Source organism: Vanacampus margaritifer, chromosome 15 (genome assembly GCF_051991255.1).
Source record: "Vanacampus margaritifer isolate UIUO_Vmar chromosome 15, RoL_Vmar_1.0, whole genome shotgun sequence".
NCBI classification, from domain to species: Eukaryota; Metazoa; Chordata; class Actinopteri; order Syngnathiformes; family Syngnathidae; genus Vanacampus; species Vanacampus margaritifer.
In genome coordinates, this window is record NC_135446.1 from 12,041,622 (window position 1) to 12,067,634 (window position 26,013).

General features: G+C 47.6%; 2 protein-coding genes and 1 long non-coding RNA gene across 4 annotated transcripts in view; 1 reads left to right on the forward strand and 2 right to left on the reverse strand.

The window, feature by feature from the left end:
• Positions 1-148: 148 nt before the first annotated feature.
• On the reverse strand, positions 149-5,323 carry tkfc (triokinase/FMN cyclase). Of its 2 annotated transcripts, none has more exons than XM_077544985.1 (18): positions 5,304-5,323; positions 4,233-4,312; positions 3,596-3,785; positions 3,422-3,526; positions 3,035-3,222; positions 2,883-2,961; positions 2,722-2,814; positions 2,609-2,643; positions 2,467-2,551; positions 2,287-2,376; positions 2,095-2,211; positions 1,885-2,004; positions 1,542-1,679; positions 1,144-1,250; positions 952-1,058; positions 671-704; positions 484-576; positions 149-390 (listed from the first exon to the last, which is right to left on the reverse strand). In XM_077544985.1, the coding sequence occupies exons 2-18, from the start codon at positions 4,236-4,238 to the stop codon at positions 235-237; spliced, it is 1,743 nt and encodes a 580-aa protein (XP_077401111.1). In that variant the 5' UTR covers positions 4,239-4,312; positions 5,304-5,323; the 3' UTR covers positions 149-234. The 2 variants fall into 2 exon arrangements, with proteins under 2 accessions (XP_077401111.1, XP_077401110.1); XM_077544984.1 differs by lacking the exon at positions 5,304-5,323 and adding an exon at positions 5,071-5,204.
• On the forward strand, positions 4,662-25,978 carry exoc6b (exocyst complex component 6B). The gene is made up of 22 exons (XM_077544980.1): positions 4,662-4,869; positions 6,420-6,585; positions 6,668-6,715; positions 6,786-6,876; positions 6,942-6,987; positions 7,585-7,789; positions 9,002-9,172; positions 9,852-9,920; positions 10,975-11,058; positions 11,662-11,708; positions 11,785-11,905; positions 11,979-12,050; positions 12,168-12,265; positions 12,885-12,990; positions 13,068-13,177; positions 16,128-16,239; positions 16,317-16,451; positions 16,521-16,709; positions 18,993-19,134; positions 20,779-20,852; positions 24,732-24,844; positions 25,734-25,978. The coding sequence occupies exons 1-22, from the start codon at positions 4,781-4,783 to the stop codon at positions 25,858-25,860; spliced, it is 2,415 nt and encodes an 804-aa protein (XP_077401106.1). The 5' UTR covers positions 4,662-4,780; the 3' UTR covers positions 25,861-25,978.
• Positions 25,382-26,013, reverse strand: part of LOC144035362 (uncharacterized) — a 43,709-nt gene continuing 43,077 nt past the window's right edge. The window contains exon 5 of the long non-coding RNA XR_013288428.1: positions 25,382-25,888. This is a non-coding gene — a long non-coding RNA (uncharacterized LOC144035362). The remainder of the gene's footprint in view (positions 25,889-26,013) is intronic.

Below are 26,013 nucleotides of genomic sequence, written 5' to 3' on the forward strand. Positions count from 1 at the left end.
GTGGATGGAATATGTCCTTTAACTTTTTGTGTGAACTGTATTTTTTTTTTAGTGGAACATTCGATTGGACTCATGATAAGATATGAGACATTTGTACCCAGGAATCCTTTTGTTTACAGTGTGTGTGTAGAAAGTACCGGTAAATGTATCCATTTATTCGACACTTTATTTCTCACTGAATGTTAATTCTACAAGGTTGTCTTTTAGTACAGCTGTGACGATGCGTTTCTACCACTACTGCTCCTCGAGGGCCTCCACCACAGCGCTCAAAATGGCGGCGACGGCCTTGGCCCCGGGGTCAGGCATGGTGAGGCGCTCGGCTGCGATGTAGCTGGCTCGGCCCGCCTTTGCTGCGAGGCTGCGTGTCGATTCGGCGCCTACAGCCGCTTTCTAGACAGCGAAACAGTCTGTTAGGTTTCTCGTGTGGTTGCGCAATTGCGCAAGCAAGAAAACAAAAACTGGTTTGAGGATGTTCTGCCGCACCTGAACGGCAGCTTTCAGCACGGCCATCTCTCCGCCAGGGGACGTGCTGTTGAGTTTCATCAGCTCGTCTACGGCGGGATACAGAGCGTCTAACTGTGGTGGGAGAGGACAGAAAGCAGCTTGCACAAACAAACAAAAAAGCGCCGCTTTGCTTTGTACACAAACAAAACAATCCAATGTGTCTCACCATGGTTCTGTCTCCCAGATCAGCACCGCCATATCTGTTGATATCAAAATGGATCTATTTTAGTCAGCATGTTATCAGATTCTGTCAGTATTTGTTTAGTTGAACACTAAGTTATTATTCTGCCATCTATTGGAAGAGCAATTGTTTTGCCTGTCACTATACATCGTCGCCATTGATAGATGAACAAAGATACTGTTTGTAATGAACAATTTTTAGACTATGTTACCCGATGATCGGCATTCAAAGACATAATCTGCAGTGGTTTGTTTCACAACACCCACCTTTTCATAGCCTGCATCCCAGCATGCATTGCACCGGCCCATGCTGCAGCATGGCTCCGCCCCCCAATCAAGTGACCACTCGCTGCCGTGAGGAACAAACTGTACAACTGAAGAAAAACATTGCGTGCCAATGTGTGCAAAATCCAAACGTTTTTTTCTAAAAAAAATTCTCGACCAAAGCGGAACACTTACCGCGCCTGAAGACCCGCCCATCTTCTCCTGCACCAATGCGGCAAGGGCAGACAACAGTTGCCCGGGGCAACCGGGGACTGTGTGATTCTGGAGCCACACCTGAATGGCTGAGTGAGCATTGTCTGTCAATCCGGTGTAGCTGTGATTCTTAAACTGGGGTGCGAGGACCCCAAAGGTGCTAACTTGGGGGTTCACGAAATAATGTGAAATAAATGATGTCAAATCATGTCAAAACAATACCTTCAAGTGATATCAAACGGGCACATTAAGGTGTGCATGTACTAGTTATGTTTAATGGTCATCAGGATTATGGCGGGGGATCTTTAGAATAATTTCTCTCATTTTGAGAACCCCTGTAATGAACATATGCTGTGTGATTTTGATTGCATTGTGGTCACCTTTGGCCGCCTGTGCGTGAGTATTCCCGCAGTCGCCATCCCCACACGCACGGTCCAACGCGTTGAGCTCTTCCTGGTGTTCCAACAGTGTAGAACAAACCCTCTCCAACACCTTGCGCATCACCGGACTTTGGGGACCTACCAGAGAGCGAAATTAAGCAGGAAGTAAGGTAGTGCACCTGCAGAGTACACCAGGTGAGGTGAGAAAGGTGCAACGAGGCGCTCTAGCCGCACACCATGTGTGTAAACAAATACAGTGCAGCTCAGCTTCTGGCTAAAATATTTAAAAAAAAATACAGACAACAGTCAACAGCTGCTTCAGAGTGTCAATCAGGAAATGAACCTTCGGGCTGCATTTCGGCATGCGCTCCTGAAGACACCGTGGTGGGGTTCGTGAGGTAGTTGCGGCCACTCGTGCACCCGCTGCTGAGGTTGGGCCAGGCAGGGGCACTGGTCTTGGCATCTAGATGAGAAAGGGAAGGACATATTGCAAGCTTAAAATATTTGATTATCGTTGCCTGTTTTAATTGAAGGCTCGTGTGTCTTCACTTACCAAAGAGTCTCAGTGTTTCCTGACTGGCCCTCATCAAAGTCAGCGACATTCCAGCCATCTGCAGTGACGTCATGTATGACCCGGCCATCACCCTGGCGACCACCAAGCCACGATTTTCTGCAAGCATATGGAGACCATGAGTGCTACAGGATTTTTTGGGGATCTCTAGCTTGCTATCAACTGCGTCATCACCCAGACAGACGATGACAGCCTGAGTCATCACGGCCATCTCCAGGTGCGACAGCGCTCCGAGATTGTTCACGCAGACGACGAGCACGTCACCTGTGTTGGAAAGGGACACGTGCACCAGCTCAAACCAATCATAAATGTGAAGCGCCAACTGTGATGTCGCAAGCAGGACACAATGGCTACCTGTGCTCAGGTGCAAGCACGACTGACTCTCCGGGTTAGTCATGTGATCAATCATGGCTGACACCAACTCGTCTGCTGTCGCCAACTGGTGACATGACAAACATGAGACATCTACAAAAGGTTTGTGCACCTTGAGACTCACCTTGGATCTTTTCACCCCGGGCTCCCCGTGGATTCCTGCACGAGACGGAAAGCACTTATCCATCAACCCTCTGTTTGAATTCAAATTGTTCAATAATCGTGGCTCATGCTCACCCATGCCGACCTCCATGTTTCCAGGAGGAAGCTCAAAAGATGGCCGACAGTCCGGAACACTGCACGGAGAAAGGCTGACGACTCCAATTGTACCTGGAACACAATGCGACATTGTTTCCTTCTGGCTGACACACGGGTGCGAACTGCCGCATTAGCCTCACCTATGCCCTGCAAAACCTCCGTCATCTTGGCAACAATATGGACCAATGAGCAGCCTTCGTCTGCTAAGGCACCTGCCAGCTAAAGAAAAATTGTCATTACATCCTCCTTTGTTTTCTTTATTTTCAGTATATTTCACTGGTAGATTTTTCACCTTGTGAATGAAAATAGTGCCACACAAGCCCCTCTTTCCGGCCTTACTGGGGCAGGTGAAAGCGCAGTCGTCCGCAACAACCACAATGTCGACATCCACGCCGTGGTTGCGTGCCTGCTCTGCAGCCAGCCCAAAGTTGAGGCGGTCTCCTGTATAGTTCTTTACGATGAGAAGGACCCCAGATGCTCCTGAAGGGTCACGGGCATAAATTACATCATTTAAAGTCAGTGTTGGACTGCACATTTAGTACCTGTGTTTATAAAACAGACTATTGTGAATAAATTAACATATTTTCATAGACCAAATATTACAATTTAGGTTGTCAATGTAGGTCAGTGCTTCAGATAGTGTTTATGCCAGCGTAGTGGAATCAACAGGTCAGCTTACCTGCACTGTGCAGGCAAAGAATGGCAGCCAAGATACTGGCGGGAGGTGGAGATGCAAAAACGGCCCCCGCTACTGCTGCCGACAGCATACCAGCACCCACGTAACCTGGATGCAATGTTTTGAAAGAGACTCAAAACGCTGCCGCGTGGGCTGTTCAAGAGGTGTCAGTCGTACCCCCGTGTGCAGGCTCGTGTCCCGACCCTCCTCCTGACAGAAGTGCCACTTTGCCCCTTATTTGGTCCAGGTCTGAGCGCAGCACGACCCGGTGGCCTCGCAGCAGAGACAGGCCGCTGGAGGCCCTGACCATGCCGCAGAGAGCTTCGTCAACGCAGTCCTCTGCAGAGTTGATCAGTTTGTTTTGGGGCTGCATTGCAAAAGGAAAAGAAAACTGACATTGTCTTACGTGATTCACAGCATATGTACTCTGTCAATATGAATGCATTTTATTTTAGGTTTTGTTAAACAACACTACAGTGTATACAAAATCTTAAGCTCTTTCATATGGAGCAACTACTGTAGATCCACAAACGCTGCCTTTACAGAGTGTCAAATCGGTAGGCGACGTTATTCATTAAAAACTACATTACCGTTTGTACATTGCAGGCAGATTTGATTTGAACTTTTCTGTTAGCCACCTTAGCTCCATTAGTCAATATTGTGAAATGAACAGCTAGTCTAGACAATCTCTATTTTTTAAAGGTGTCAAAAGTCATAACAAAGAAAATATACTAGCGGGAAGGATTGTTTGCGCGAGTCAGACGCAGCTTCTTGTGGCTCTGCATCACTTTTTATTTTTTACTGTTCTTCTTACCTCCATGACAAGTTGACAACTTTAGTGGGCGCTCTCTCTCAGCTCAGGTGACGTCACACAGACCCCGCCGGATGTCCTCCCTTCAAAACAAAAGCATCCACTAGGTAGTAGTTTTCAAGATAAATGTTTATTAACAATGAGTGGATAACTAAAAATGTCACGGGACCTTATTTTTGATTCGTCGCCTGTTTAAAGCAATAATAGAGCGCTGTTTTCCCGGGCAATTCTGACAATTTGGGAAAAAATCTTGATGAGTGACATTGTTGGGGGAAAAAATGGTTAATTGTGTTCAAATGTGGTTTGGATGAAACGTAAACAAATGGTAATAACATATGTATTTGGTTACTGTGATATATTTTATTATGCTGCACTCCGTTATATGTGTATATGAGGCAATTATAACCAAGTGTAGCTCCGCTCGCTCGTTCTGCACCGAGCACATAAATCGAAGCAACCCCGGCGGCGCAACATGACGCACTGAACTCAGCTCGTCCGCTCAGCCCAGCACGGCTGAACTCAGCTCGGAACCGTCCAGAGCAACATGCGCGATGGCGAGTTTGGAGACAGCCGCCGAGCACGAGCGAATCCTCCGCGAGATCGAGAGCACGGACAGCAACTGTATTGGGCCGACGCTGCGGTAGGTCGCCCAAAACTTTGAAAAGCCTACACCCATTATCGGACAGCTAGCAAACACGCCTTGGTGAATGTGCTTCTGTCCACAAATGGATGAGGCTAACTTTAGCCGATTGTGCTAACTAATTACAATTCTGGTCACTGCTATCGGATCTGACAATATGCGGGAGTCGAACCCACAACATTCTGGTTGAAAGACGGTTACCCTGCCACTGGTCCACTTGCTTCAGCGACTGTCAAGTGGAACTCCCGTTCTTCCAACTGTGCCAAATACAGGAATGGCGCTATTTATTCTGGCAGTTCAGGAACAAAGTTGTGTCGTCAGAGCTAGTCAAAACACATCTTGCATCAGGGTGCAGTAACACGTCTACATCACAGTTCTGATGGCTGGGAATTTCCACATCCTTCCATATTCTAAAAACATGCATGTAAAATTACCTGAAGATTTGTTTTACATTGTATGAATAATTATCGATGTATGTCCAGCAAGTTAGCTGGAGTAGGCTCCAGCTCACCTATGATCCAAGATAAGCGGTCTAGATAGAAAATTGATCAATTAAATGCAAGCTTCCAATCAGATTGCATTGACGTCATCCCTTATGCTGCTTGTGGTGGTGTGTGTGTGTGTGTGTGTGTGTGTGTGTGTGTGTGTGTGTGTGTGTGTGTGTGTGTGTGTGCGTGTGCGTGTGCGTGTGCGTGTGCGTGTGTGTGGTGGGGGGTGGGTGGGGGGTCACAGTCGGTTAAACTCCTCAATCCATTGAACAAGGAGGTGCTCTGGCTGTGTGAGCAGGATGAGACAAGGACAACATTCCTCTGACGTGTTTGGGAGCCGGCCAATCAAATGGCAGCGATGACGTTAATGCTATGCTCATTCGTGGGCTTGGCGGGTACTGTGGATCTTCAGGAACTTCGTCATCGCACATCCTATTTAGTCGGCAGACACACACACACACACACACACACACTAACACACACACACTCTCACAAGTATGCAAGAGACTTGTTGCGCTCTGGGAGGTGTAAAAGAGGTTGTCTCTCTCTCTCTCGCCATTGTACTCCTCAACAAATCAGCTACTTCCTGGTGAACAGGGGGATTTACGCCGTGCACAGGTGTACACAGGAAAAGAACACAGGAAGAATTGCATCCTTTGTTGCCAAAAATGGGGCCGTGAGCCTGCATGTGGCTTCCCTCCCCCTCACCTCCTAACCATCTAGTGCTTCCAGTCTACCTCCCTTACAGGAACTCAGAATCATAATAGCTTTATTGTCACTGTACCACAAGGTGCAACAAAATGAAACAGATACGACCCATTCAAGAGACGGGGGGAAGGGGGGTAGACAATGAGAAACGGAGCCCACCGGGTCTCGCCTTTTACAGTGGCCTGTTCTCTCAGATGAAAAGAAAAAAACGAGGAAACGGGAGGACAGTATGGATTTGGGGAAAAGGTGTAAGTGGGGTGGGGGTCAAGTTAGGCAAGTGCGGTGCAGAGGAAGGAATGGGAACGGATAGCCGGCGGAAGGCATCATGTGACCTTTCTCCCCTGTGTCATTCAGGTCGGTGTACGATGGCCAGGAACATGGCCTGTTCATGGCCAAGCTGGACGCCCGGATCAGGAACCACGACCGCGAGATTGAGAAGATGTGCAACCATCACTTCCAGGGCTTCGTCGACTCCATTACGGAGCTGCTCAAAGTGCGCGGCGAGGCGCAGAAGCTGAAGGTAGTGTGGAGAGAGGACGAGGGTACGAAGGGGGACAGCGCGTCCCCTGCCTCTCATCTGTCGCTCCTTTTACCCCCTGCAGAGTCAGGTGACTGAGACCAACAGGTCCATTCAGGGTGACGGCAAAGAGGCAAGTCCCGTCACCGCCATCATAAACGTTCACCTTAATTATCCTCACAACTTCTCCTACTTTTGTGCAGCTCATGAACTCCATGGAGGAGCTGAGACAGTGTCGAGTGCAGCAGAGGAACATTGCGACCACCGTCGACAAACTGACGCACTGCCTGCCAGGTACCGCACACAAACATATATAAACACACACCATCCTAACACAACCTGTTTTTTTTGTGTGGCAGTTTTGGAGATGTACGGACGCCTTCAGGAACAAATGAACGCCAAAAGGTATGACATCAGCGCGTCTAATGTAAACATTGTCAAGTGCACGCCAGAGCAGCAGGTGGTGCTATCTGACCTGGAAAGGTGAACTCATTTGAGCCAGTCAAAAACAGCAGGGAAGTCGTATCTAGTTAAGGCTCAACGAGAATAACAATTATGTTGTGACTCGGGTTCGATACGTTCTTACAAATCCACAATTTTCTCAGTGGGACCAACCTATACACAATTGAACTAGTAATTAAAAAGCGTTGAGGGGATTATCTGCATTTTTTTGCTTTTCATGGCCTGTGAATTTTTAGGTAGTACTTATGTGTGCCTGTGAGGTAGTTTACCTGCCATCCATAAGGTGGCGCCAGAGCACTTTTTTTGGGGGAATTTCTTCCAAATGGCCGGGCCCTGACCTGAAGACAGAAGTCTGCTTACTCATAAATGAATGCTTTTTTGTGAGCTTTTTTTTTGTCCCCTGTGAGAACACAGAGCAGCGTAAGGTCAGCCAACGTTGACACGAGCACAAACATGTGTGTGTTCTGTTATTATGCTAATTTTCTACCATGTCTGAACGCAATATGTATTTAAAAAAACAAGTCTTTTCGTGTATTTTAGGTACTACCCGGCGTTGCGCACCTCGGAACAGCTGGAGCAGACGTGTCTTCCCAGGGCGGGCCAGTACCGGTTCTGCGCCATCATGGCAGAAAACCTTCCCAAGTTGCGGACGCAGATCCGCGACACGGCCATGACCCAGCTGAAGGACTTCCTGGAGAGCATCCGAAAACACTCGGACAAGATTGGAGAGACGGCTATCAGACAGGTATGTCGGGACGGGAGGACGGTCATCAGACACTGGATTACCTCTGCTGTGTTGACAAGGGAGCACACACACCATTCATTAAGCATCCTCCCATATTTTTCATATGGAACAATGCGGTCTGTGCAAACACACACACACACAAATCCTGCTTTTCAGCACTTAGCTCATTGTTTTTGTGTTTTCCAAGGCCAAGGAAGCTCAAAGTAAGGCCTCTTGTTTTTTGGGGGAATGTTGTTGGGTGAAAAGTGCAGGATGAGGGGGTGGGACGGGAACAGGCAAGGAATGGTTGGCGACAGACAGATGATCCTCCAAGGAGAATTGGGCCAACTCTCAGTCGTGCTGGAGATGCGCACGCTGGAGCCATTCTGAAAATGTCCCGCTCAGTCCAAGAGCCGTTTTTCGTTTCCAACGCTCAAGTCACCTCCGTCCTCTCCAAGTCGAGTCCTCCGCGGTCGAGCTGGATGATTGTTCCAAATCCGCTCGTGTAACCGCGACACAGCAGGATAAGACCGTCCTGTGATCGAGATATGCTATCATGTATCAGATGTTCACACTCGGAAATCCAAACTTTCCAGCGTTCTGTATCAGTCCAAATGTGCTTGAGTGCAAAAATAAATACATACAGACAACACCTTTCGTTGTCATAACAACCGGATGGATTAAGGAGGGTTCTTGAAATGTTCCATGTGCTTCAAATGTTACTCATGTTTGTCGTTATTGTTCAGTCACATTCTCGTCTGTCCCGGAACGTCTTCATTTCAGTCTTTCCATGTCCTCATCTTTCCATGTATTCCCTCTCTCGCCTCTTTGCATATTTACTTGGAGAAAGAGGAGCAGCTCCGACTTCGGCTGAGTGTTCGGTAGTCCGAAACACGCGCGCGCACACACACACACACACACACACACACACACACACACACACACACACACACACTAATGGGAAACAGATTGTTGGGTCTGTGAAGTGGAAGAAGATTGATTACCTGTATTTAGTTACTGAACACACACATGCGTGCGCGCGTGGCGGAGAGTACCCGCTGGGTCGGCGCGGAGCACCATCATAGAGAAAAATGGAGCGGCTGCTCCCGAGTTCACCGCCTTAACAGCAGCGCCGGGAGTTTTCCTCTTTCTGACATTGACCGCCATGTCACATTTGTCTGCCAGGAAAGTAAGCATTGGTGACACTGGCACCGATTTGTTTGTTGGTTTCAGGCCCAGCTGCAGCGCTCTCTGGACAGCTCCACACAGCCCAGGGACCCTGTTGGCCGACGCCCCGGGAGAGAGACGGCGGCCGGCGGGGTCACGCAGAGCAACGGGCAGGCCGGCAGGCTAGAACTGGACTCTGACATTCTGGATTTGGGGGATGAAGAAGAGGCTGACCAAGTGAGAGACGCACGCATGCACGCGCACGCACACACACGCTCAATTGGACTCGGTTGTTTAAATTTTAACACGCGTGTTGAAGTGAAAAGCAGAAACAAATAGTGAGGCATTAATGGGAATGTGGGAATTAACGAGGATGTTTACTCCGAACTTGTGCCACTATTGCCAAAGTATCGGGGACAATGAACTCCTCAAGTCGCCCCTGGCGGGATCCAAGCTCTTTTATGCCGCCGACGTGTTCGCGGTTAAGGAAGGCCAAGCACAATGTGGCTGAACTTGTCACCCTGGTGCTGCCATTCTCTTTGCAGGTCCCTGTTGTCCCTTTTGGCTTATTTACGTCCTGTAAACTTGCTCGAAGCCTTGGCTCCCACAAAGGCTTGACCCCGCGGTCGCCGGGGTTACGGCCGCGTCGGCGCCGATGCCAACCTTACGCCGTCCCTGCCCCTGGCACGTCTTCCCCTTCCCGTCATTCACGGCTGTCCCCTTGAGTCTCTTCTTCCTATGTTCCTCTGCTCTCTTTGTGCTACTCCTTTCCTCCTCAAGGCTTTTTTTTTTTTTTTTTTTTACCTGCTCTTCCTCATTTCTGGAATGTCGCCGTCCCTCCTTGTTGTTGTAAGTTCACGCGAATGACCTTATCCAGTCTGTCATTAACAAAAACGTCCTGTTTTCTTGTGTGCAGGTGACCGGTGCTCAGGATTTGGTCGACTTCTCACCGGTGTACCGCTGTCTTCATATCTACACTGTGCTGGTGAGCTCATCACTCCAACTGCAGCAACAAACCTCTTGGCAGCGGAAGAAAGGCGTTGCAAAATGATTGCTCGCCACGTGCCGATACTTGGGTAGCTGCTTCTTTAGAACTAGTGACTAGAGACAGTGGCTTGTCACATGTTGCAGCCTGATGGGGAACATTCAGAAGAAGCGCCTGGCTGAGCTCCAACCAGGTGGCTGCAGTGTGTGTGTCATGTCAGTCGCAGTGAAGGTGACACGGGTGGAGGTGTTGCCTGGGCCATGACTGGGTTAGCTCCACATATTGTGCGCGCGCACGCGCCTGCAGGCTCTTTGGGGTTGTGACCGGGCCAACACATCCACTGGGTTGACTGTTTCTGTTCACCGTATGTGTGTGCGTGCTCTCTGGCAGGGGGGACAGGAAGTGCATGAACTTTGACAGGAAGGAGAAAGTGAGCGATGGCGGGAGGGAGCCGAGGGAAGAGTGGGGTTAGAGAGAGGCTAACTGGGTGACATGACGGCGAGGAAAGAGGTCAGCAAAAGGTTTAGTGCAAGCAAGTGTGTGCACGTTAGCGACGCGCTAGTAGCTGACAGTAGCCTGACATCACTTAGTGCTACTAATGCCGTCTTGTGTTGTCCCCCCCCCTTCAGACCTCCGAGGTGAATAAGGTTAAATCTTTCAGCACCTTCTCCTGACAAGGCACACTACTTTCCCTCATCCCTGCCACTTGACCTCGTTATCTACCGCCGGTGTTATCTGTGTGCACCCTGCCCAGAAAAAGAGCAGCCCGGGTGCTGTTTTGGAGAGGAGGACGTACGTGATAAGGCGCTGCGTCATGGAAGGAAAGAGATACCAGCGTCAACGTTCAGAGAGCAGTGTGGTTTTAGTTTGATGTCGGACGGCAAGTTTCAGTCGGTCGCTATCTTAACTACAGGCGCACGTTATCTCAACTTTCCCATCATTCAGTCATTTTGGCCTCCCTCTTTCTGTCGATGCCATTTTGTTTTGCCGCATCTTGCGAAAAAGTTTTAACACCACAGCACGCTCCTACTTATACTTGCAATGTGTGTTTCAGGGTTTGCGTGAGGTGTTTGAGAACTACTACCGAAAGCAACGAAGGAAACAGGCTCGCCTTGTGCTGCAGCCGCACTCTAACATGGTATCACATCACTCTGTTTGTGTCTGCACACTGCTAACCACACTCCCATAATACACAACACTGTATATGACACTTGGACCAGTACGCTGCAAAAACTGAACTCTCGCCATGATTAAAGTCAACCCAAACATTTTGTTTACAATATGTTGCCTGTGCCCCCACTGGTCTAAACAGGATATTCTGAGTAATATTGTGTTTCTGTCAAGTAGCAAAATCAACGTTGGGGGATGGGTGTTTTTTTCTTTTTTTTTTTATGGATGTTTTAATATATTAGCACCTTGAGTTGCATTTTAATATATGAAAGGTGCTTTATAAATAAAGTTTGTTTGTTTGATTGATTGATTCTAAATCTGAGCTGTGTTTGCTACCTGGGCAACTGATGTCATTTTCAATTGACAGCAAGTGGCAAAATGGCCGCCCCTTGAGATGGATGAAAACTGGTCAATTTTGCTGCTTAACTCATATTTCATAAAGGCGGTACTAATCAGAATACTGTGTTCAGACTAGCGGGAAAGAACATTTTTGGGTCGACTTCTCCTTAAAATGTCTGAAATTGCAAAATATACTTGTTGACGTGCTTTGTTCTCACTTTGGCTTTTCCAGCACGAAACTCTGGAAGGCTACAGACGGTACTTCAATCAGATCGTCGGGTAAGTCGGTCTTGTTTGACTTGATGCAGTGAAAAACGCACAGCGACGTCACCTCGATGTGTGGTGTTCTCCTCAGGTTCTTCGTGGTGGAGGATCACGTGCTTCACACCACACAAGGTTTGGTCAACAGAGCCTACGTGGAGGAGCTGTGGGAGCTGGCGCTGTCCAAAATTGTGGCCGCTCTGAGGACGCACTCTGTAGGGACACACACATGAAAAATGCCGTGAAAAACACAAACGCACACACTGATCCAAGCATCTTTGGTCTCAGTCCTACTGTGACGACCCGGACCTGGTGTTGGATCTGAAGAACCTCATTGTCCTCTTTGCTGACACACTCCAGGTATAAGTCGTACTTGTAAGAAAGGCTGCATTTCGTATACGGGAGTGCGAATGGTTTCGGCGCCGTGTTGGCCTTAAGATGGAGACTAACTGCGGGCTGTGGTTTCCTCTCCCGCAGGGCTACGGCTTCCCGGTGTCTCAGCTCTTCGACATGCTGCTGGAGATGAGGGAGCAGTACAGCGAGATCCTCCTCAAGAAATGGAACGTCACCTTCAGGTATGCCCGGGATGTGTGAGCTGACATGCCCCTCAGGAGGTGGCCCGGTCAAAAGGGTACACAAACACACCACTTTGTGGGAAATGTCCCCTTTTTTTTTTGAAGTTTAACGACCATCCAGAGGCAGGAAGTGTTTTAAAGCAACGTCCGGAACATTCTCTACCGTTCAGGATGGGTAGTGCCCCTCCTAAGATGTGTGTGAGGGCACCGCACGCCATTGTTCCTTCGTGTGTGCAGTGACACCAGTGGGACTTTTGAGAGCCAGCGCACAAACAAACACGCTTAAAACTCTCCAACGCTTTCTCTCCCCCACGTGCACACACACACACACACACATGGGAAAGCCACAGGAATGTGTTGCATTGTTGGAGAGGGAGCACTCTCCGGTTCATGGCCTCTCCATGGAACGTTGGAACGTCCGAAGTCTCGAGAGCCAAACAAGAAAGGGGGTGATGAAAGAGGGGGGACTTGTGGGGGGGGGGGGGCGGGAAGGAAAACCTCAAGCATGAGAATGACATTCCCCCCCCACCCTCCTTCTCCTGCCCCTGTGGGATGATTGTAGCTGACTTGTCATGGCCTTAGCAGAAAAGACATTTGCTCACCTGCATCTCTTCCACAGGCAGGTGTTGGATCAGGACAACTTCAGTCCCACCCCGGTGTCCACGGAGCAGGAGTACAGACACTACACCTCGCAGTTTCCTCTCCAAGACCCCGAGCTGGAGAAGGTAGAGGGCGGTAGAGGCGCGTGAAGGCCCAATCCCAAGATTCCAATTGACATGAAAATGCGCTGTGCTCTGTGCAGCTTCCCTTCCCCAAGAAGCTTCCCTTCTCTGAGTTTGTGCCAAAAGTCTACTGCCAACTCAAAGAGTTCATCTACGCTTGTCTCAAGTACTCTGAAGACCTGCACCTCAGGTACACGTTGCCCCTTTTTCTTCATTTTCTCTCCTTCATCAAAATTCTTCCTGCGCCGCGGAGACTCGCAGGCTTGCTGTGGGCTTGTCTTTTCAAACACTGCTCTCCCAATTCGACCATGCTGCAAAACAAAACGGGCCGCAATAATAGTCTAGTCGTAGTAGCGGCCCCCGAAATTGCCATCGAGGTGGAGCTGTGCTGGCGATGCTTTGGGCCATCTGAATTTTATCTTCAGTGTAGGCTCATACGGCTGCGCGTGTGCGCGCACTGCCGGTTACGCTTCATGTAAGAAGGAACTCAAACAAAGCAGCTACTTTTCCACTGAGGAGACGAGCAATCAGGGCGGCGGGAGGATTCCACAAAACTGGAACTAGGCCACACACAAGAACACACACAATCATGGTTACCGTAAATCAAACAAAAAGGCATTTCAAAATAGCACAATTATTAAAGGAAAAGTCAACCCAAAGATTTTCTTTACAATAATATTTTCTATGCAGCCCCACTAATCTAAACATGGCATTCTGATTAATACTACATTTGTGGAATATGAATTACAGTAATTTCTGGACCACAATCCGCTACTTTTTTCCACTTTTATTCGACCCTGCGGCTAATACAAAGGTGCGGCTTATCCATCAGATCACAAGGAGGCGCACTACAGTGTAAAGGAAGCACAAGAGCGTCAGGCAGAGCAAAACAAACCAAAGTGAGTCCAAATACAGTAGGAGAGACAGAATAAGAACGAGACCATTTTCGCCCTTATTATGAAAAAGAAAGTAGCGGTAACATTAAAAAGACCTGCGGCTTACAGTCGGGTGTGGCTTATATGTGTAACAAACAAGTATTCTCCAAATTGATCTAGCGCGGCTTATAGTCAAGTGCGCCTTGTAGTCCAGAAATTACTGAAAGCAGCACAATTCACTCATTTTTTTTCCATCACAGGGCGCGACCATTTTGCCACTTGCTGTCACTTGTTTTCTGCATTTGGTCATGTGACATTCGCAAGCTGAACCATGATTGGTGGCTACCTAAGCCCCAAGCAACTTGTGATGTCATTTTCAGCCGACAACAAGTGGCAATGGGTGAATTTTGCTGCTTGATTCATATTCCACAAACGCAATATTAATCAGAATGCAGTGTCTAGAGTAGTTTGGGGCGCATACAACCTATTGTAAAGAAAATGTGTAGGTTGACTTCTCCTTTCACACAAAACACTGTAATAAAAAGAGTAATGAGCACAACTTAATGTTAAATTGCAGTTGCTGGATTATTAATGTGGATCAGATGTTTGATTGGATTTAAAGTGAATCAGGTTTTGTGTGGGAGTAACAATTTGCCCCGTCAGCTTGTCTGGAAACAGACGGAGTATGTCAGCAGTTGTTGATCCTTCCATGACCTTTGTGATTTAATCAGCAGCCCAGTCGAGATTTGGGCTACTTGAAGAAAGGGTGGAAGGTGAAAAGGGATGTTCTCTGCGCTGGAACGGTGCAAGCGTGAACTTGTTGAGCTACGAAAGCTGAGCGTGGCGTTGCTGAGAAAGAACATGCGGCGAGGCTTGGAGAGAAAACAAAGGCCGCCGCGGACGGCGCTCGCTGCAAGCGCCTTTTCGGCCACGCAAGCGCGCACGCGTCCATCTTGGCGCTTCCTCGTTGTTCCAGTTGGGATGCAGCTACTGTTGTGTTGTCAACGTTGGCTCACACAATCTGCCCTGTAATCCACCCCAGACAAGTCCTCGCATTTAGGAAAGCATATGTAGCGTTTAAGTAGCTGCTTACGTGCCCTTTGGCCTCTGGATGCCGCGGCGCTGGCCTCCCCCTGACTGCAGCAACCCCCCGTTCCCTCTCGCACATCTGTTGTGGCTGATGGCAGCGCAAATGCAATGAAATTCGATCAAAATTCTGTGGCGTGTCTATATTTGTGCGCTTGCAGAGTTCACTCGCGGACGTTGACTGTTTGACACATGCTCTCTCTCGCCACACACACACACACACACACACACGCACACACACACACACACACACTCACACACACACACAATGCCGCCTGGGGTGAGCTACAGTTAGAACTCGCAGTGTTTCCAAAAAAGTAAAAGAATCCTAAATACATTCCAACAATTCAAAGCAGGGGGAAAAAATTCCTGGAGAAGTGCAGAGTGAGCAGAAGTTTGTGTGTGTGTGTTTTCAGTTCCAGGCACAGACAATCGAGCGAATTGGCCGCAATGTGTGTATTAGCCACAGGCCCCTGAAATTGAACTCACAAACACACATGTATGCACAGAACAAAAGCCCAAATTGAATAGAATAGAAATTGTTCTTCTTTCCTCCCCATGCTTAATTAGACTCCATTCTTGATTGGGATTTTGCTACCGCGTTTGTACCGAGATGCGAGCTTTGGCCCAGACAGACGCTCTCGCCGCCATGATATCCTTGAGCAGGCTTCCAAAACCTGTTTTTCTTCAGCTGGACATGCGGCACATTTCAAAGCAAACAAAATCAAGAGTGTGTTGGAGACTCGCTAAATGGCTCTGGAAACAGGAAATGTGAGCTTCTTGTTGGCCCTGAGGTGAGGTCATTTAGTTGTGGGATAATCAATGTCTGACACATACTTCAAATTAGGAATGGGCGAGTATCGATACCAGATATCGGTATCGGGCCGATACCTGCCTTATTTCAAGGTATCGATACTTGCGATTGGCCATCTGCTTGTGGCCGTTTTACGATCAGATCAGAGTTTTAAGGAAAAATGCTATATCAAATTAGCTGTCATTATTTTTTTAGGGCGAATTTTATGTACTAGTGGTATCGACATCCCTAATTCCAAAACTGAAAACACTGAGAATTTCGTTGTTTCTAGTGACACAAGACCGTCACTTTTTTTTAGCTCAAATTGAAGGCCTTTTGTTACATGCACTGTACAACAAATGAAGTATGTGCGTGTACTTTCTCAGCTCCACAGAGGTGGACGACATGATCCGCAAATCCACCAATCTGCTGCTAACTCGAACCCTGAGCCACTGTCTGCACTACGCCATTAAGAAGAAGAATGTGGGGCTGGCTGAGGTACTGTGTGCGCAAACATGGTTTGACTTTTTGTCATCCCCAGTTGACTGTGTGTTGATTGGCTGCTTTGTGCCCAGTTGGTGCAGGTGATCATCAACACCACCCACTTGGAGCAGAGCTGCCACTTCTTGGAAGAGTTTATATCCAACATCACCAATGTCCCCTCAGACACGGCCAACGCCACCAAACTGTACGGGACGTCCACGTTTAAGGTCGGCATTGCTGCGAGCGCAACCCAGCGTTCGGTGCGTATTCTGGTCACAGCTCGTCTGCTTTCGCAGGACGCTCGTCACGCAGCCGAGGCGGAGATCTACACCGGCCTCAACGCCAAAATCGACCAGTTCCTGCAGCTGGCGGATTACGACTGGATGGCGGCCGTGCCGAGCAGCTCGGCGCCGATGCCCAGCGACTACCTGCTGGACCTGATGGCCTTCCTGAAGAGCACCTTCAGTGTCTTCACTAACCTGCCTGTGAGTACATCCAGTCGTCAAATAGAAACAGACCCCATTGTTGAATGTGTCATTTAGCCATCGTAATAGTATTTTGCGAAAGGAAGTTGCCGTTCTTGTGGCTAATACCACTTTTTTTCTGACCGATACCAGTACGAGTACTCATCTCTTGAGTAGTTATATACCACTAGATACCACTAGTACTTTTGATACATACAATTTCCCAAACAAAAACATTGGCATATTATTTCAAAGAAAGACCTGTACATCCCAAAATAGCATTCTTCTTTAAAATTGCATGGAATTAATAACAATTTTCTATTCTTATAATTTCTAGTTCCTGTTCATAAAACGGCCACAAGTCGTGAGTACCGATACCTTGAACTAAAGCCAGATATTGGCCCGATACAGATACCTGGTATCGGTACTTTCCCCTTTTTTCATTTTTAAATTTTCAATTGCCAAGTGAAAACGTAAAGAATGACACAGATGTGACACATTCAACATGGTGGACATGCTTTTATATGTATACCTGTATGTCCACGCCTTCACCGCGTGTTAGCACCACACGCCAACAAAGCGTTCGTTACGAGGCGCTTTAGTTGGTTTTGCTTTAAGCTTGTTAGCCCAACGCCGGACTCAGCTCATTAAAGCTCTCAGCTGCAAATTACGCCGCCGGCTCAGGTTATTGACTCCATGGACGCGCGCCGGCACTGCCGCAACACTGACACACTCGACTTGGCCGTCATGTCGCCGCCCCATCATGCTAGTCCTGTTGTCGCTAGGAAGTGAGAATACAAACACATGCGCGCACACACACAGCGGTTGAGCTAAGTGGTTTTCAGCACTTTTAAGGAGCTTTGCTTTACACCCCCACGAGCGCCGGACGTGACCCTGTCACACACACACACACACACACACACACACAGAGTGGGGCCGCCTAAGCAGATCGGATGCTGCGGATCAGTAAATCTGAGTGGCATGACCCTCTGAAATGAGAGAAGTGGAGTTGCTCACACTCGGGCCCAAAAGTCATATCCTGGTAGTGTTACCGCGTGACTATGAGGAGATCGTTACGTGGTGGAAGATTGGTTCACAAACTTAATTCCGTTATGAAACGGTTCGCAAACAGAAGCGATGTTTGTCTTTACAATCAATAAAGATAGAAGTAATTCATTCCAGATCCACAACCAAGTTATGTTAACCTTGTTTTTATGGGTTGTGTTGAAGTTGAATTAAAAACAAAATTTTTTTACGCTTTCGCTACCAAATCATTGTGTAACTTCGTAGCCTTTTCACAAACATTTAATGTGGATGCAAGGACTGTTAACCAACTGAAGTGTAGTTCATAAACCAAAGTAATATTTGTTTGTAAAGCTAATTGTTGAACAGAGGTTCCACTATACATACACTACTCCCAAAAAGTTGGTGATATTGGGATTTCGAAAGAAATTTCCGAATGAACTTTAAATGCACTATAACCATTGACCTTTGTTGAAACTATTGAATGTCCAACTGTATAACATTTGGATATTTTTCCTGAAATTAATCCGAAAGCCAAAAAGCCCAAACTTCCTTGTGAGTAGTGCATTTGTGGTTTGTCTCTCGCCATTTAGGGAGCGCCCGTAGAACATGCTATCTTGCCGGTGAGTATTTGTGTGGCACCTTGCTAACCCCTCAACTTCCCCCCCCCCACGTTCTGGCCTGAAATTTGAGCCAGCAGCATGCGGCGTGTGAAGAAGCAGTGATGCACGTTTGTGTAATATATATATTTATATATATGTGTGTGTGTGTGTGTTCTGACGCAAAGCCACAAGCGAGGGAGTCCCGGGTTAGCAATTTAGATGCCAACATGATGCATCAGGATCCTTGTCACCAGGTGACCACATCCAAGCGCGACCCACTTCACCATGATGAATGTTTCGGGCGGGTCAACACACACGTTAATTCGTTTTTCTTTATAGTATTGTATGTTTTTCTAATTACATTGTGATAGTGATGGTAAGAAGTGGATTCAATCACCACCGAATGTCCCGGTACCAAATGCACGGCCCGCCACTGGTGTGCGCATGTCAGTCCAAACCATGTCAATACAATTAGCTCGTTTCACGCTCAATCTCACCCTATTATGACTGACCCAGAGGTTGCGTCTGTGTGGACATCCGGTGTGTGTTCCTCCAACGTGTGTAATTGGATTTCCAAGCCGTCATGAACTAGGGGGGGGAAGGGGATCGGGTTTCAGGCTTCTTCGCTCCCCACACCATGCCACATTTTTAACAGTGTCTCCCCGGTGCTCTTCCTCAGGGCAAAGTGGCGCAGACGGCGTGCATGTCGGCGTGCAAGCACATCTCCACGTCGCTGCTGCAGCTGCTGCTCGACCCCGAGGTCAAGCAGATCTCCATGGGGGCGCTGCACCAGCTCAACGCTGACGTCGACGAGTGCGAAGGTGAGCGGTGATGACGTAACTTGGCTTCTGTTTTACAATGTTCCCCCCATTGTATTGCAGTTTTTTTTAATGTCCTTGAATGTTGGGAAAGGAGAGTTACAGTCACACTGCCCTTTTCAACTCTTTTAATGAGTTTAAATGTGAAAAAAATATTTGCCTATTTAATGGAACAGAAAAAGGGCGTTCAAAGTATATGGTTTTTTTTACCCAGGGGTGCAGATGTAGTTTGTATTTTGACCCAAGGGCGGCGCTGTGATACAACACTTCCATCTCCCGCTAGGTCAAAATCCGATCTTTTTCTCCCAAAGACACAATTTAAAATGGATTAAAAGGAGACAAAAGGTGCAATGGGATGAAAGGGGCTGAGGGAAAATCGGATTAAATGAATGAGGTGCGAGAAGAAAAAAAAGACAAGTACAGCAGACAAAAGAGAGAAACGTGCATGGATGAGGGGAGCGAGGGAATGAAAACCAACGTGGACTTTGAAAAGGAGGGATTAGAGGTGAATTTTGGGCTTCAAACGCACTTTGAGGAAGATGGCCGCCGTAATGTCCCACGCAGGGAGGAAGTGAGAGACATCAGACGGGGTTAAAAGAAAATATCAAGAAGCAAAGAATGAAAAAGGAAATCAAAGTTGAGTCGCTGGTGTCGGCGTTGAGCAGCAAGGCCGCCTTTTGTGTGTCACGGGGTCACTGGGGTTGGCAGGCGTGTAATCAGCACCGCGGTGCGTAGGGGCCGCCATTTTGTGTGAAGTGAAAGCCTCATCGCTCGACACCAGTGGTGTCCAAACTATGGCCCGGGGACCATTTGTGGCTGACCATTTTTTGTAGTGCATTCTAAAATGAATAATTGAAACAGCACATTTGCTTTCTCAAAGGTCTTAGAGCCTTGAGCCGCAAATAAATCTCCATGCACTTACTTTAAGTTTGAACAAAACATATTTACCCTAACCATTTCCACTTATTGTAAAACAAAACAAAAAAAACACAACATGCAGACTTTCGAAATCTTGAGGTGACATAATGTGGCACGGCTCCCCCTAAATAGGTTTGTTCGCAAGCTAGTTACAACACTTTCAATTGGTTAGCAAGCAGCATGGGGACTGACCAATGGCATTGGTTTGTGAAAAAACATGAAATTGACCATCTTTAGCTATTCGAGTTTTCTGCCTGACGGTGATTGACTGATTTGCATATCTTTTTTACGCCGATAGATTGGTTTTAGTGTGTTAAATTAAGGGTGAAGAATGTCACAGATGATGAATGTCCCGATTTTCCCGTATGCGGCCCTCGGAAGAAAACGTTTGGACACCTCTGCTCTTCGCTCTACGCTCGCGCACGTCTCCTCTTCCCAGTGGGCTTGTTTGCCAAGTGACGCTGAGACCCCTGCTTGCACTCCGCACGCACCAGCATCACCACAACAATGAAACGCTACACACATATACACACTCCCCTCTCTGACATGACTCGAACAGCCACCCCTCCCCCCCCCCCCTCCCGCTCCTCCCCCCGCCCGTCATTTGTCTGCCAATCTGTCCTGATGCATAGCGAATCTAACCAGGTCTTTTATTCTTCTCTTTTTTTCTGTCCTCCTCCTCCTCTCTTCCCTCGCTCCGGGGGTGGACCGTTTGTGTTTTTCCCACAGGTTTTGCCAGAGCCGGCCCGGTCGCAGGCTTCCAGGGGGACACGTTGCTTCTGGCCTTCAGTGACTTGAGACAAGTAGGTCTTTGTCTACGTCGTCGTCTTCTTCTTCTTCGTTTCTTGCTGTCTTTTTTCCCCCCTCTTGCTTTCATCCTTCCGCCCGTCTTCCTCCTCGTCTTCCTCCTCTACTCGGACAAACGTCCTTTTAAAAGTCCCCGTCCCGCAATCCGCAAACTTTTTAGGAACACAAAGTGGTGACCTTTTCTTTTACTTTATTTTTGATAGTTTTTTTTTTTTTAACAGTGTCCTAATTTTACATTGGGTCAAATTCAATAAAGTCCACAGGTAACGCAAACAGTGTTTTATTCCAATAAACACTTTCTGATGATGACAACAACCTACCAACACGAAAATAAGTAACAATAAATCAATAGTGTTAAGGTTCACATTGCAATACAAATTCCGGAGAAGATTTGGAAGCTTATTGGGGTTCCTCACAGGAAGTATCCCGCCGCCCCGGAGTCTCAGGCAGGCCATACAGAACCGCCGTTGGGTGTTTTTTGGACTCCGGCGGGTGAGGTCCGCTTGTATGCGTGTGACAGCGGATGACGGATGGGCCGGCAGGACGGAGCGGGAAGGATGAATGAGGTGACGGACAGAGACGGATAGCCCTTTATCCCTCCTGTCACAATCCCGCTTTCTCCCCGCCTCGCTTCTCTTTCTGCGCCTGTCGGGATGATGCAGTGCCTCGGCTTCATCCTCCTCTTCCTCATCTCGTCCCTCCTTTTCCTGCCTCCCGTCCATCTTTTTTCCTCCGCTTTCTTTCCCTCGCCGCTCATTGTTTTTGACGCCTTTCTTATCATGTCAAAAGGAGCTTTTCATACCTCACATGTGTCATGTGTCATGTGCCAGCGCGTCCCCTTTTCACACGCGCATTCTTTGGCTAGCGCCACCGCCGCGTTCTCACACGGACTCGTGCTCCCGTACGCCCTCGTACGCGCCCGCCGAGCCCGCCCGGGAACGCTCGATAAATCATGCTGACGGGCCCGTTAGTTGTGTGCTCCCGCAGAGATTTTTCTCTGTCAGTGTCATGTTTGAAGGATTTTCTAAAACTGATCAACGTGACTGATTAGATTTTCCGATTGATTTGACTGGCTGAAAAAAAAAAAAAAACGCCAGCAGCATCGCTCAGATGTAGACACAAAAAATTGACTTGAGTTTGTGTACCAAATCAAGTTTCCCCATTATATGAAATTAAAATGCCATTCATATATTCCAGCCCAAAAAAAAGCAATAGTACTGTATTGTACAAAAAAGAGAATGTCAAGGAATACTGGTTTTATACAGTGTAATGAACATATGGCTTCTATTTGTGTGGATCCCCCAGTAGTCTGAACACACAATTATGATTAGTATTGTGTTTGTGGAATATAAATTTAGCAGGCTCAGCTTGTGAATGTAACACGACCAAGCTCTGAAAACAGGGGAGCCGTGATTGGTTGTTACCTGCGCAACTGTGATGTCATTTTCAGTCGACAGCAAGTGGCATAATGGTCACCCGCTAAGATGGGTGGATTTTGCTGCTTATTTCATATTGCAAAAATTAATCATAATGATGATATTTTTAGATTGGTGGGGGTGCAAAGAACGTATTTTTTTTTAAAAAACGTGGGGGTTGACTTCCCCTTTAACCCCTAGGCGTTATTGTGACCATTTTTGGGCTTTTTGTTGGTTCTGACCAAGCCATTTCAAAATAAAATACTGCCCACGGGTTAAGGGGTTTTTGTTTACCGCGATTAGTTAAACCTTGTGGCCTTCAACAGTCACAAAGTCCTGTTAAATGAATTAAGACATCATTTTTGTAGTAGCAGAATTTTAGATATCTATTTTTAAACTTTGTGATAAGATGGCGAAAGCGGACACAAATGTGACACTCTTTTTTTTTTTTTTTTTGGCTCGACCACCGAAATCTTGGCTTTGGCGTCTTCTTCGATTCCGGCTCGGTAGTGAATGCGGCGGGATGTTGATGCTGAGTGAAAGCGTCCAGTCAGGTGAAAGTGATACGTACAGGGTGGTCTTTCGACCTCGCTCCCCCTCGCTCTCCTCGGGAGGCCGACACTTCCCTTCAAGCGTGTGAGCGCTCAGATGGGGCAGGGAGGTTGGCGGAGGGGGGGGGGGGGGGTTGTCAATAGTGGGGTGAAAGAGGCCGAAAGGGAGGATGAGCGGCAGATGGACGTGTAGATGCTCGTCCGTCGGAAACGTGACTGCTTTTACAAACGGACGATACGATGATTTTGATGGACACAGAAAAGCTATGATGGACTTTTTTTTTTTGTCTTTTTGCTTCCCAGTGCGCGAACGAGTGTATCAACCAATCAATCAAAATTCCTTGTTTGACTTCCAGTGTGCTCTTCAAAAGTTTAAAGGTTAAATTAAGTTCACCTGGAAAGGTTATAGTGCATTTCATCCTGAAATCCGAATATCCGGACCGTTTTGCGTAGCCTACTGTATGTAGATCATATTTGAGAATAAGCACTACTTTTATCTGGGGTTAAAGGGTGATTACGTGATATTAGAGAGACACACACACACACACACACACACACACGGGTGCAGTGCAGTGGAAGGTCAGTGGGATCACTGGTGCCAGAGAGGGTGGAAACTTGTCTTAAGACCCCCGCAACTCTCTTATCTGATGGGACACATGCGCAATGTGCACACGTGTGTGCGTGCGCGTACGGCAGCTAGGGGTAACGCGGCGCCCGAGATGACGGCGGAAAGTAAAAGCGCTCTTATCTGCGGGATTTATGACTTCAAGCTTGTGTCGGTGTGGGAGAGGTCGCGGCGCGTTCTTCTCGACCCCCGCCTCAACTTCCTGCCCCGTCTGTGGCCGGGTCCTTATCGCCGTGACGACGGGTCAGCCAGTGGTCATGACAACAGCGCCGCTCGGGGGCCCGCCTGATGGGACGGGACGGGACGGCCGCTTCAGCATCGGGTCATTGTTCTGCGCTATCGGCCGGCCCGATAGCACCTGCGTGCACCCGCTTCCTGTTTGTGCAACTGCGGCCATTTTTGTCAGGTTGGCAACCATAAATTTGACCTAATTATTTTCATGTGTATGTACAATAATTATTTTTTTACAGTATTTTTTTTTGTCTTAGTAGTTGTAATTAATCTAATTAGTGCAGTAATCAATTAACTCATTTACTGCAGAGGAGGGGAGAAACAAATATTTTTTATGGTGAAAGAAGAGAGTCTACTGTACAAAATATTCCGTGGCTTTCCAAAGTTCTCTGCTTAGAAATGACTAGAACTAACAAACTGTTTATAAAAATAAATGTCCTATTTTTAACTCCTATGGATGTATTTTGAATGAAATAGATTATTTTACTGTTGGAATAAGTAATGCTCATTTTATTTATAATTGATTTTGATTAATTAAATCATCTAAGCTTTTTTATAATGTATCATTTACAATGAATCAATTATAAATGTCCAAATGTGACAAAATAATGGAAAAAGACATCAATTTAAAGGCGGCTTAGTCAATGGTAACAAAAACCGTTTTATTTAGAGAAGGACTTGCCTGTACCTTTCCTGCCTCCTCGCCGCCGTCTTGCGGCACTTTTGTTTGCGAGCGGTCGCGCCGGCGTGACGCCGCACGCTTCGCCCGCTCAAAGGCACTGGCGGCTGTCGTCCAAGTGGCTTGCGTATTTCCACTCCCTTCCCCCAACATGTGGTTTCGCTCGCCATCCCTCTGCATCCCCCTCGTCCTCTCTCATCCCTCGCTCACATATGGTTTCTCTCTTGTGTGTTTGGTGTTACCCAGAGTTCACTGGGGCTCCCGGCTCGCTGTTCTTCAAGGCGGAGACCGTGCACGCAGGGGTTAAGAGGGGGGCGGTAGGTTATGCAACACTTTGAAATGTGGGTCATTTATTTTGTCCTTTGTTGTTGCAGCTGCTGGAGCTGTTCACGCAGTGGGATTGGTCCAGCTACCTGGCCGACTACGGCAAAGCCGGCTGCAAGTACCTGCGCGTCAACCCGCACGCTGCGCTGGCCGTGCTGGAAAAGTGAGTGGCCTTCGCGGGCCTCGCACTCACTCACGTGCCGTCCGTGCGCTCTGCTCTCAGCTAGCCCTTTTCTCTCTCTTGTGTTTGTCACGTGCCGGCAGGTTGCCGAAGCCGTGAGTATTGTTTTCGGCATGTACGCACAAACTACTAGCAGTGTGAACATGAACTGTTTGTTCTGACCTGCTGCTGTTTGAGTGAAGTGAAAAACAAAACAACAATAGCGCAATTAAGGTATTGATACCCTCGCATGTGGGCAAGGAGAGCCACAGATGCCAACGCACTCAGCCGTTTTTTTTTTAATGTGACGAACACACTCGTAGAGCTGTTGTCGGCCACAGCTCACACCTGAACGCTCACACGCAGATGAACCAAATTGGTCAAGGTTGCATGTTGTACCCATGCTTGTGTGGTTTTTTTCGGGTACTGTGATTATCTCCCACAATCCAAATATATGCATGATAATCCCGCCACACACCAAGCAACTAAAATAGACCAATGCGATTTTTTTTTTTTTAATTAGCTTTATTTTATTTTTACCACAAAATCATAGTGCGATTGTCAATGAAGACGCAGAATGTCACTAAGATAGAAAACAGGCGAGAATAAGAAGTGTGTGGATAATTTGAGAGGCAATTAGCAATGATAGCCTGTTCATTTTGGTAACAGATACTCTCTCTGTGCTTTGCTTTGTCGTTACATAACAAATTATGAATATAGTTAAGTATGATTATAAAAAAAACTGCATATAGTGTATTCAGACTTTTGTGTATGTTATTATAACGGACATGTCTGTTGATCGGCAAAACTGCTATCAAGGCCTAATACGTGACATTTTGCAAAATCCAACTGCTCAGCATACAACACTGCGCTTTGTGTGTTTGTGCGTCAGGATGCGGGAGAGCAACAAGAAGAATGTGGTCTTCGCGCAGTTCCGAAAAACGGAGCGCGACAGGCAGAAGCTCATCGACGCGGTCATCAAGCAGCTGCGCAACCTCATCGCGCAGCACCACGCCTGAACGGACGGCCGGATGGACACTCGCGCACCTTTCATCCGAATAAAAGGGACATCTATGCATTCACACTAATGGGGATTTTTTTTTTTTTCATTGCACAATAAATATTCTAACACTTGAACGGGACTGACCGTGTCATCATTACCCCGAAGATGA

Excerpts from the sequence above, each read along its gene's own strand:
- tkfc (XM_077544985.1), bottom strand. Across the intron at positions 3,527-3,595 it reads ACACGAGCCTGCACACGGGG|GTTACGTGGGTGCTGGTATG; the intron begins GTACGACTGACA and ends CATTGCATCCAG. Across the intron at positions 3,223-3,421 it reads TCTTTGCCTGCACAGTGCAG|GAGCATCTGGGGTCCTTCTC; the intron begins GTAAGCTGACCT and ends GTGACCCTTCAG.
- exoc6b (XM_077544980.1), top strand. The coding sequence starts at position 4,781 with ATGGCGAGTTTGGAGACAGCCGCCGAGCACGAGCGAATCCTCCGCGAG. Across the intron at positions 4,870-6,419 it reads TGTATTGGGCCGACGCTGCG|GTCGGTGTACGATGGCCAGG; the intron begins GTAGGTCGCCCA and ends TGTGTCATTCAG. Across the intron at positions 16,240-16,316 it reads AGAATGTGGGGCTGGCTGAG|TTGGTGCAGGTGATCATCAA; the intron begins GTACTGTGTGCG and ends CTTTGTGCCCAG.